At 38.5% G+C, this 12,341-nt stretch overlaps 1 protein-coding gene across 1 annotated transcript; it reads right to left on the bottom strand.

Annotated features, from left to right (window-relative positions):
* Positions 1-7,901: 7,901 nt before the first annotated feature.
* LOC101296850 (PTI1-like tyrosine-protein kinase At3g15890-like) lies at positions 7,902-9,803 on the bottom strand. The gene is made up of 4 exons (XM_004296379.1): positions 9,754-9,803; positions 9,363-9,504; positions 8,987-9,249; positions 7,902-8,604 (listed from the first exon to the last, which is right to left on the bottom strand). Exons 1-4 carry the CDS (start codon positions 9,801-9,803, stop codon positions 7,902-7,904), a joined length of 1,158 nt encoding a protein of 385 aa, XP_004296427.1.
* Positions 9,804-12,341: the final 2,538 nt, after the last annotated feature.

The raw sequence follows: 12,341 nt of genomic DNA on the forward strand, positions 1-12,341 counted from the left end.
ATTATAATATAGAGCCTCCCAGGCTATAGTATATATGTATGTATTTACACACGTCATACTCCTTGTATGAATTCTTATGAAAAATAGAAATTCATACAAGGTTACAACGCTTAGGTCCCACACTCACGCCACACCATAATGGGATTTCAAACGCTACATCATTATGGCGGAAAAGACGGTGTATATACGTTCATATCTCCTATATGAATTTCTACTTTCATATAAGGCTATATAGGGCCACGACATTTGCATCCCACGCTTACGTCACACTATAATGACATCTAATGGCTACACCATTATAGCGGAATAACACGTATGGCTAGCTAGCATTTATATACATACTATCGTCATAAATATCTATATATATATCCACCGAAAATCCTATTTTCAGTAACTCTCCAAAATAATGAAAATTGTCAAATATAGAAGAAGGAAATATGTATAGGACTTCACCGAAAATCTCATTTTCGGTAACTTTCCAAATATCGAAGTTAACAATTAAAATAATAATATTTACTTCCGAAAATAACTTCACAGAAATAATTCACAAAAGGAAATCAATTTCACAAATTAAAATTTAATAAAAACAAAATCCATCATTAAATATAAAACCATTGCATGCATTTAATTTAAAACAAACGTCCACTCACAGTATACGGCTAAGCCTCCCAATGCTCAGGACACTCCTCAAGTGCTGCCCCCAATTATTCAAATTCTCAAGTAAAGCCCACGTCTGACGATAAATAGTAAAACAAATCAGTCAGACCGGACTTCGAAATAATCATTGACTCGACTTCTTCCTTGTTTGATTAGGATTTCCTAGGTTGACCAGGATTGACCAAGTTTGACCAATTGACTTAGTGTTGACCAACTAACGATGTTTCGACGTTTTATTAAATTAACCCTTGAATAATGATCCGAGTCAATTCACCAAACGTTCTACTAACCGTGGAAGCAAATCTGTTGTGCCCAAAAACCCAGTGCCAAACCTGTGCCACAAATGAAAATTTAACACATCATCACTCTCCCGACACCCCTCTAAACTCTGTCAACTCTCGCAAAAAAAAAGGTAATAAAATTTAAGAAAAAATATATTATTCTTCTTGCTTCTCTTTGCAAAGTTTCAAACCTAGATTTAGCATCAAACAGGTTGTTTCTTCATCAGTTCATCCACCTCAACCGCCGTCGTCTGATCTCTGGGCCCAATCCCACAGCCCTATCTCCTCCACCTCTTCTCCTACTCTCTCCGACCAACACCTTCGCGGCCTCGACCAAAATCTCTTCTATCTCATGTCTAAGATGGTTGATTGCTAAGTCCAGGAACAACAATCGCAGATTTCTGACGAATTAAAAAAGAAGCTGGGTTGGGTTTCTTCTTGTTTCTCTCTCAAAGGAACAAAGAGATCTGGGTTGGGGTTGTTGCAAAAGTGCATGTAGAGAAAGATGGAGAGAAGAAGAATCGACAAAGGAAGAGGAAAGAGTTGGAGTGATATGCTTTATCTCTCTTTTTTTTAATTAAAAAGAAGCTGAAAATAATTAAATTAACAGTGTTAATCTCTGTTAAGTTGGTGGACAGATGTCACGATATGAGGGGTAGGCACAGGTTTGGCACAGGATTTTTGGGCATAGGTGATTTACTTCCACTAACTGTTACACACTTGGCTTCGTTTAATAATTCATGAATCACTAATGACACCTAACCTTTACGCTTAAAAGATCGTTTTGGTAACCATCGGTTTCGATTAATCAAACTAGTGTAATTTCAAGGACTCAAATATACGGAACACATTAATATGGAAAACCACTAAATTACTAAGGCACCCAAAAAGGTTTCCATAAATAGGAAGTTTCCATAAAAGGAAAGTTTCCCAAAATAGAAATTTTCCTAACTTAGTTTTCTGATTACAACCCAAACTTTCCTATTTCCGAAGTGTCATAAAACAAAAAGGAAAACATCGATCACTACCTCTTCTGCTTCTGCCAGATCTGCCCCTCACTGGACCCGGCGACTTGCCGGAAATGTTTGCCGGATTCCGGTGACTTGCCGGAAAATGACCATAGCTTCCCCATAAACTTTGAATCACCAAGTTCTCGACATGGAGTACCAAAAACAACGAAATCAATCATTAACCATTTCCAAACAACACAACAACAACATTGCAGCACCAAAACTCTTCACTTACCTCCAATCCGCTCAAAACCTAAACCCAGAAACTTCTCCTTGCTGGAGATCGACCTGCAGCCCTCTGCCTCTCACCGTCCCAACCAGAAAAACTCTATATGCTACCAAACTCCACCCAGCTCCTCCACTCGGCTGCTGGATCCGCCAAGAAGTAGCCTTGCTCGTCAAAACACCAAAAACTCAGGTCACCGGAGAAAGAGCAGTAGAACCCAAAAAAGAGAGAAATCGGATTAAGGCTCGAATCCAGAAAACAAAGGCACATAAAAGAAGAGGAAAGAGAAGCGAACAAGAGAATACTTGACATGATCAGAGGCGCTGTTATGATATTTTACTCACTTAGTCATGTGCCGCGCATGTGACCAGTCAAATAGCTTGAGAGCTTTTTCTCAGTGTCAATGAAAATATCAACATTTTAATTTCTTTCATTTATGTATTTCTTTACTTTTCTATCTAGTTAGGGGGTAAATCCCTAACAATTGGTATCCAGAGCCATGTTTCTGAGAGCTGGGCAATCGGCGATTCCGCCGCTCGGCGTCGAACCTCTTGTGCTCAGCAAAGATTTGTTTCTCTTTGCAATAAGCCGTGCACTGGAAAACACTTTACCGTCGCTTCAATCCAAGATGCAAAGTGTGATTCATAACGTGTTTGAGCAATTTTGATTGACAACACCACCACAGCCCACTACCAGCAGCGACCATTGAAGCATTCATCAACTCCAATTTCTAATCCCAAATCTCAAATTGAGATTGTTCACTCTCATCTCTGGAAGGCTTGCTGCAAGCAAGTCGCTTTCAAGTCAACTGCGGTCACTGGAGGAGTGAAGAAGAGACACCGATCTAGGCCGGGAATCAACGGGCCCCTTGCAACTAGCAAGCACCCGAAACGCAAGGTCTCTTTCCAGCGCCTTGTGGCTGAAATAGCTCAAGATGTCAAGGCTGAGTGGAGGTCCCAGAGCTCAGTTGTGCCTTCTCTACTCAACAGCACTGTGTCGGCTCAAGTGAACAACACGCATGCATCCTTTTGTTCAGTAAGTGATACTGGAACTCGTAGTTTCGTGAATAATGGTTGTGGTGTTGTTGATTATATGTTTGTTGGATCAATTCCTGTTGGTGCGAGTGTTAGGAAAGATAACATGCAAGGACCAAATTCGGGTGAGAATGGGAAAGAATGTCATGCACTCCACCTGTTTGATGAAATGCAACATTCAAATGAGTTGTGTAATGTAGGAAGGACTGTTGCATCTCTTACGAGTATTTGAGACAAAGGTGGGGGACTTGTTTACCAGCCTTTAGAATATGTAATTGGGGTGAATTACGCAGAGGATATGAAAGATGAAAACTTGGACTCTGGTGAGATTTGCACAAATGGTCTGCTGGCAAGCCTATGGTGAAGTGCAAGAAACGAGAAGATGACCCTGGTAGTGTTATTTTGAAGGTAGAAAAGAAAGAGAATGGATTTTTGGATTCTGCCCATGAGAAGAGCCACACAGACTGAAAGATTGAGAATCCAGTCACCACCGATGAGGACCCAAATGATGAACAAGTTACTAATGGTGATGAGATAAAACTCAATGATTATGCAATTCCAAACCCTCAGGTGCTGTTTGGAACTCTACTGTCTACCAACACCGCATCGTCATCTTCAATTACCAGACCGGAAGGTAACATAAGTGTTTCTGAAAGGCCAGAAGTTATGTTGGGACAGTTGGGCCTTACTACTACAGGAACTACTGCTTCGGTTACTGGTAGCATGGCAGTCACTCTTGAACATGATTCTCTTGCTGGTATTCATCTTGTTAGTCAAGACAAAGTTGGTGGGGTGATGTTGACAACTACGGAACCTAGTCACCCTTATCAGCACACTGGAAGAGTACTAGCCGAAGGCTACTGTGGTTCCCTTTGTACTTTATTATGTTTGCCTGATAGAGTGCTACCCTTATTGTCTCAGGTGACAGTTTCTACACTAGCTCGTGCTCTGAATGCATGGGGGAATGATGTCAAATATCTCGCTCTGGGAAGCACAGATGGAGACATATATGTGGTGGCAGTTAAGAAAAGGGAGCATGAATCGGGTGTATTCCGAAATCACATTTCATCTCAAGGAATCATGAACTTTCTCACAGAGGTATCTGCACTTGCTTTTGCAAACAAGGACTGCCACTGCTACAGGAACCTACTATATTGACTCCTCTACAGCTGTCAAAGTTATCTGGAACCAGATGCATTATGGTTGGTGACCCAAAACAACTTCCTGCAATAGTTCTCTTAAATGTTGCTAGTAAATTTCTATTTGAGTGCAGCTTGTTTGAATGTGTACAAATGGTTGGCCACCTAGTTATTTTGTTGTCCAAACATTATAAGGTACACCCATACAGAGGTATGTTTCCTTCTATCCATTTTTATGAGAAGAAGTTGATGAATGGCTATGATATGTCTAGCAAATCGGCAACATTTCATGAGAACGGTATCACCAAGTTTGTTAAGGTGCCAGAGAAGTGGTTTATGGATGTAATGAATATGAACTCGAGGACTATGATTGGAGAAATGAAATGCAAGGTGGAGAAAGAGCTATATGTGAATTCTGAAATTGTGCCAGAGAAAATATGGGTGAAATTGAAATTATATTTTTTTGCAGAACGGGCAAGTGAAGAGAAAATAGGTTTATTTTTTGCTGAGAAGTTTGTGAAAATGGAAGGGAGTGCTGGAATGATGTATAACGACATTTGGGAAAATGGAAATCTGTAAAATGGCTGCATATGAGTATTATAATAAAGAGTTGCAAGTGATTTTTCTTGAAGACCATATGAAGCCAGATGAGAAGTGTTTGGTATATGCCATGTCAACCTTGGGTGCGCCCTTTACATGGCAGGAGTTGGGATTCAAACTTAACTTTCAAAATTCCTGTCAGCTGCTCTCATCTTATAATAATGTGTCTGTTACAAGTTTGGAGTTGCTGCAAAATGAGAATCGGATTGATCAAGTAGATGGCAAAGTTATTGATGCAGTCATTCAGTTGGATTTATATGAAGTTACTGATGTGATCTTATCAAATGACAGAGTTTGCTATATGAATACAACCCTTCTTGAGGATCAGGAAAGATGGAACAAAGAGAGATTGGACCCTGAGGAAATTATTGGTTCTCTTAATAACAATTTTGAGTTATCACCTTGGAGGCACTCTTCTGGTCTAGTTGTTTTAATGATAAATTTGCTCTCAGACCTGTGTTGCACACATTTATACTGCAGGGAATTGCTCAAGATGGTGTATTGTTTATCTGTCAGTATTCTCTGAAGTGGTTGTTTGATCTCCAGTTGTCCAGAAATTCTCCTGTAACATGCAGGTATGATTACTTCCGGATCATAATGTACAGTGGAACTAAAGTTGCAGCATTCTTGTGCTTTTGCCTGGCCAATTGTGGTTCATTATCAGTGCAACTACATAATTATCATAAGAATCCGGGAGAAGTGACAAGTTTAATTGATCGGGAAAGGTGTCATGGATACCATATTGTTGTACATGATGATGGGATGATAATCATGAAAATTGACAATGCTGATGGGGACAAGGAATTCAGTATTTCCTTTCTTCAGAATATGTGTGTCTATTTGCAGCTACCTCTTTTGGTTAAGCAATCAACATTGGCTTCAAGTGTAACAGAAGTCTTGGCATATTATAATAATCATCAGATGGAGGACAAAAATGTTGTGCATGCCTTGTTGTATGAAGAGGGATTCAACATTGATTTCTTTAAGAAATCAGAAGACATGGCACTTGAGATTTTGATAGAATCTTTGCAGACTCATGATGACTGTGTGGCTGTTTTGGAGGGTCTCGTGGATAAAAGCAGTGATAGTGAGCTTATTGGTGTTATAAGGGACTCATGGATTTTGAAGCCCAATCATGTTTCGGTCACTTGTGATCGGAGTAAGGGTGTTAAGGGGGACTCAAAAACTGAAATCATGGCTGGATTTTGTGAAGATGTGGAGGGTAGCAGTTTGACACCAGTTGCACCAGAACCTTCATATTCTTATGAGAAGTTGGTTACCTGGACAGCAATGTTGGCTTTGATTGCAGATGAGGTAGGTTGTGAAATTCTTGAGTTCTGGTATGCAGTCTTGGATATATGGTGGAGCAGCAAAGTATGTTGTAAACTTGAGGTCAAGTTTTTACCGGGAGGGATGGATTGTTATGATATTTTATTCACTTAGTCATGTGCCGCGCACGTGACCAGCCAAATAGGTCTATATGTACTACTTTGAGAGCTTTTGCTTAGTGTCAATGAAAATATCAGCATTTTAATTTCTTTTATTTCTGCATTTCTTTGCTTTTCTATCTAGTTAGGGGTAAATCCCTAATAGGCGACGCTGGAGTTCGCCGGAATTCGGCAATACAGTGACGCATCCTTGACTTCAATCTCCATGAATTCGGGGTTGTTTGTGGAAAATGATTACTGAGTTTTGAAGAGAAGAGGAAGAGGAACAAAACCCTACCTGTCAGTAGCCGCCTCGTCGCCTGAGCTTCCCTTCGATCGATCACCACCGAATCGAGTTGCAAGTGATGATCTAAGAACTGGGTTTTGCAGAGAAGGAGAGAAAGAGATTGGTGGTGGTCTCGTCGCCAGGGGTGGTCGGACGACGCCGCTCCGGCGTGGAGACGACAGAGAAAACGAGAGAGAGGAGAGAAGAAGAGAGAATGCGGCGAAGAGGAGAGGAGAGAAAAATGAGAGAGAAGTTTTAGGGTTTTGGATTTAAAAGCCAATCCTTAAGAAAAGTCAAAAACACCCTTTAGATATCGATACAACAATAAACTTTCGTAGATCACAGTTTACTCGTACGAATTCTGATTTAAGTGTACCACGTGTCCACGAGTTCAGTATAACAAGCTCTACAACGTTCATGAGAGGAGATTTCTCAAAAAATATACGGGTAAAAAGTCAACCTTTTGGTCTTCTAAAAAGTCTACACGAAGAGAAAAAGTGAATTAGGCCATCAATTACCGTACTGGTGACCAATAAATTAGTAAAGTGGGGTACGGAGTGTTACATATCTATTGCCTTTTGTATTCCTCTTTATTATAGGGATTAGTTTCCTAGTCTAGCTAATTCCCTTGTGATATGTTTCTATATATAACATTGGTGATTTTTGTTTGAATGAAAGTATTCTAGCCAAATATCTTATTTTTCATTTCTGGCTATGAATGAAATATGATTTTCTTGGTTAAAAAAAAAAGTGGAACTTAGTCACTTATGGGGAGATCGATGATCAGTCGACTGTGATCTTACTTCTGTTATAATCAAAGCACATGTACCTCTCTATATAGTCTATACATACATATACCAAGTTATTATATATCAAGAAGCTAGTGTACGTGCATAAGAGTCGAGAAGTTATATGCTTCCAATTTTTAATTAATGGCCTTCGGTCATTTCAACAAAATCACAAGAACAAAAAAAAAAGAAAAAGGAAATCAATAATGACATGCATATTATGACATCTTCATTCTTCACACTTAGTCATGTTCAAGCGAAAACAGAAAAGCCTTTGTCACACCTTCCAAAACCGTTCGGGGCACATTCTCCTTGTCAATGGAAAAGGATATCGATTGCTAGCTAATTCATATCAACAAATCAACAAAGGCTAGTAGCTATATATATATATATATATATATATATATATATATATATATATAGCATAATAAATGGAGTAGCATACTCTCTTTCTCAAACATACTTGGTCATTCTCCTATCTCCATGGATCTTCTGATAAGGATCCTTCATTTTTTGGACCTCAATAGCACTAAAAACACCATATCCACCATTACTCTCATCACCATCTCCATCTTCATCATCGTCGGTAGCTTGGTCCAGTGCCACCAGCTCATCCTTGTATCTAATACTCTCAATTCTCGTTGGTATCATTTTGGCCTTATTAGCCTCATACCCTTTCAAAAGATCAACCACTTCCATCATATTAGGCCTTTTCTCAGGTTCACTTTTCACACACATAGCAGCAACATTGATAGCAAGCTTCAACTGAGCCTCATCGAAGTTCCCTCTGAGCTTTGGATCAGAGAGTTCCTTCCACTTTCCTTTTGTTATAAGCGGCTCGGCCCATTCTGTGATTGTTCTCTTAATTCCACCGGGGAGCTTCTCAATAGGCTTTCTTCCGGTTACAAGCTCTAGGAGAAGAATCCCAAAGCTGTAAACATCACACCCTTCAGAGACTTTTCCCCACATAGCGTACTCCGGTGCTAGGTAACCCAATGTGCCCTTCACACGCGTTGTCATGTGGCTTACGCCTTCCGGGATTAGCTTGGCGAACCCGAAATCTGCAACTAGAGGTTCGAAGTCGGAATCCAAGAGCACATTGCTTGCTTTTATGTCTCTGTGAATGATGTGTGGAGTTACCTCATGGTGCAAGTACCTAATTTTAGAAGAAACCACAAAATATGAGCACTTTCATCGTCAAAGTACATGAAATTTGGCCAGAGAGAATCAACAATAGCATAGCGCATAGCCTCTGGGACCAAGGATTTCTAGCAGCGAAACATATTTAAGGAATCATTTTAGGTACCAGCCATATCTTCATTTATTCAACTTCACTATATATTCTCGATCAACACTATACATGTACTTTTTTTCTTCTAGTTTACAGAAGTGATCAATTTTATATGCCTTCAATTACTTCATATAGAGAGTTTTAGAGAATAAGCAACCTTATATAACAAACATATATTAAGAAGCATAAAAAAATAAAAAATAAAAACATATGATTAAGATCTGTAGAGTTTGATATATGCGCTTACACGAGGCCTTCCGCCGAGCCAATAGCAATTTTGATTCTCCTTTTCCAGTCTAGATGAACTTCATTCGCAAATTGTCCATGCAAGTGAGAAAGTAAGCTGAGATTTGGCATGTAATCATAGACTATAAGCCTTTGATCTGCCCCAGCATAATAGCCCCTAAGACCCAACAAGTTCTTGTGCCGAACCCTCCCAAGAACTTCAACTTCAACTGCAAATTCCATTTCAGCTTTTGAATTCATTGCTTTCAACTTCTTCACAGCAATCTGGATAAGAATATGTAAAACCTTATATTCCAAAATATATAACTCAAAAGGTAAAGAAGAAAGAAGAAGAAAGGCGAAGGTAATTCGACAAAAGAAAATTGCGGGATATGTACCTGAAGACCATCACTGGTTTTTCCCCAATACACACTTCCAAAACCTCCTTCTCCAAGGAGATTGTCATCGCTAAATCCATTTGTAGCTGTATGCAACTCCTTGTACGAAAATATTCTCCATGTTGTGTGACCTCCACCAGTACTTTCAGTAGCCCTAATAATTCTCAAGCAGTTAAGCAGACTGTTAGATAAATGTGGAGCAAACGATAAATATCCAGATGATACTGTTAATTCCTCCAGAGTACCAGAGTTTTCCGACCCTGTTAGAAAACTGGAATATCCAACCAAGACTATTATCAAGCTAATACAAAACTTTCTTTTAGTTTGAACTTGGAATTTAGGCACTAAAGAATCGATCAGATCAAGGAACTAAGGAGAAAAATAAACTTACCCTCCTTCATCAACCTTCTCTGAACTGCAACAGGTCAAAGAGGATCCCATAGAGTCGGGAAACTGGGATCGATCAGTTCAAAATTTTCAGTAGAGAGCAATTCTCCAATTTTTATACCTAGCAAGCTATCCGAAACTAGATTAGTCGTGTTCTGGTCATATTTATTATAAACCGATTGATGCTGGCCGACCTTGGCCGGCATGTATTGAACACGATCGATGTTGCTTGAACGGTTGTGAAGTAATGTAAATTGATAATTAAATGGAACTAAATAATATTTTTGGTACTTGTAAGTTAATTAGTATAATACATAACTAAGAACTCCATGGAATATCTCATATAGAGTCATGCATGGCATATAATTTTTAACTATTTAATTTGTGGGATGGTCCGTCATTGGAGAATCATTAGATTTGCGAACTGGCTACAAGAGTACTAGAGCTTAGAAATTAACTCGTCTTCTCCATTCTAGCTGGCTATCTGGTAATTGACCTACTTACTGATGTAGCTAGCTGCAATATGACCAACCAATTAGATTATTATTAATGGTTAACTTACGACTTTTTTCAAGTCAATCAAAAATGATTAATCTTTACTAGATTTTGACCACTTCACATATGAGATGTTAAAAACTTAACCTGCCGTCCTCCGGTCAAAAATTAAGACGGGATTTAGCAGCTTTGCATCGAGCCATCGACCCCCAGTTCAATCATTTGTATAGAGAAGACTTCTCTCGTTAAACATATATATATATATATGTATACATGGTCCTTTCATTGAGGGATCCCTATTTTTGGCCACTTTTAGGGATAGGCCCACACCATTGGATATGTCATTTAATGAGGTTGGATGGCTAAGATTAAAACAAAAGGTTACACACTTTATATCAAATCTGGACCGTTTAAGATCATTAAAAATAAATCGAAGTTTTCAATGGGTTAACGATCACTAAATTATTTGAAAATTTGTAGAAATGATCTACTCATATAACTCAATGAATTGAACGATGTAGATGCAAAAATTTGATTGGGAAGTTAGTGTAATGCCTTATCCCTAGAAATACTCTTGAACGGTCCAGATTTGATATAAAGTGTGTAACTTTTTGTTTTAATCTTAGCCATCCAACCTCATTAAATGATATATCCAATGGTGTGGGCCTATCCCTAAAAGTGGCAAAAAATAGGGATCCCTCAATGGAAGAGCCTTGATATAGAGAGCCCTTCCATTGAGGGATCCAATGATGTGGGCATATCTCTAAAAGTGGCCAAAAATAGGGATCTCTCAATGGAATGGCCCTATATATATATATAGAATGTGAAGTTATATGGTCATCATTTTATCACACTTTTTAAGATTATGTTAACTTTCACTGCAAATGACTCTTCTGATCGAGTTAAAATTCTTACATGACAAATAACTTGTATACAAAAACGTGTTATCTCTTCTGCCAAATACTTTTCAGCTATGCATCCTTCAGGATTTGATCGATTCCGAACATATCCTTTTAAGTCCTTCATAAACCTGAAAATAAAAACAAATCAACATTAGTATTAGTATTAGAGGAATAAAGGAGCACTAGCAAGTAAGCTGTGAAAATGAAGTGCATTGTAAGCTCACCTTTCAAAGGGGTACATCCAACGAAAATGCACAGGGCCACCAATTAGAGCTTCTTGTGCAAGATGAATTGGTAAGTGAACCATAACGTCAAAGAAAGAGGGAGGAAATAACCTTTCAAACATACAAATAGTCTCTGCAATTTCTTCATCAAGAATACCTATATCTTTCTTCTCAATCTCTCTCTGACATAACTAATGGAAAAAAGAGCACAAGCGGGGGAAATTGCAAGTCTAGGACCTTTGGGCAGAAGTCCTTTCAAAGCTACTGCAAGAATCTGTTGGATCAAAACATGACAATCATGTGACTTCAAATCCGTTATCCTGTTATCTTGCAAAGAGACACGATTTGCAAGGTTGGAACAATACCCATCTGGCAATCTTAACATCGCTAGCCTCTTACAAAATATTTTCTTCTCTTTCTTTGAAAGCACGTATGGTGCTACATCACTTTTACATTTGCTGGAACCATCTTCTTTTAGGTGCAATTTCTTTTTGATACCCAACACTTTCAAATCTTTGCGAGAATTCAGGTTATCCTTTGTTTTCCCCTTCATGTTGAGTAAAGTGTCAATGATGCTTTCACATATATTTTTTTCAATGTGCATCATATTTAAATTATGTCGCAATAACAAAATCTGCAATATAGAAAATATATATTAAATTTATGCAATTAAAGAAACAAGGTTTCAACAAACTTTAATGAAATAGAAACTTGTAAAACGTACCTCCCAATATGGTAACTCAAAGAAGATTGATTTCTTCTTCCATCTCTTCGAAGGCTTTAAAGGATCATCACTGTCATCATCACCATCATCATCCGAATTTTCACATGAATCGGCATCCATTTCATTGGCTGAACTTTTCTTACCTCCATTTCTTCTCCTTTTTCTGTTATTACTACTACCGACCTTTTTTTTCTTTTTTCTTATGCAAGACCCAACCTTCTTACCCCATTCATTTTTAATATTCTTG

Source organism: Fragaria vesca, linkage group LG4 (genome assembly GCF_000184155.1).
Source record: "Fragaria vesca subsp. vesca linkage group LG4, FraVesHawaii_1.0, whole genome shotgun sequence".
NCBI lineage: Eukaryota > Viridiplantae > Streptophyta > Magnoliopsida > Rosales > Rosaceae > Fragaria > Fragaria vesca.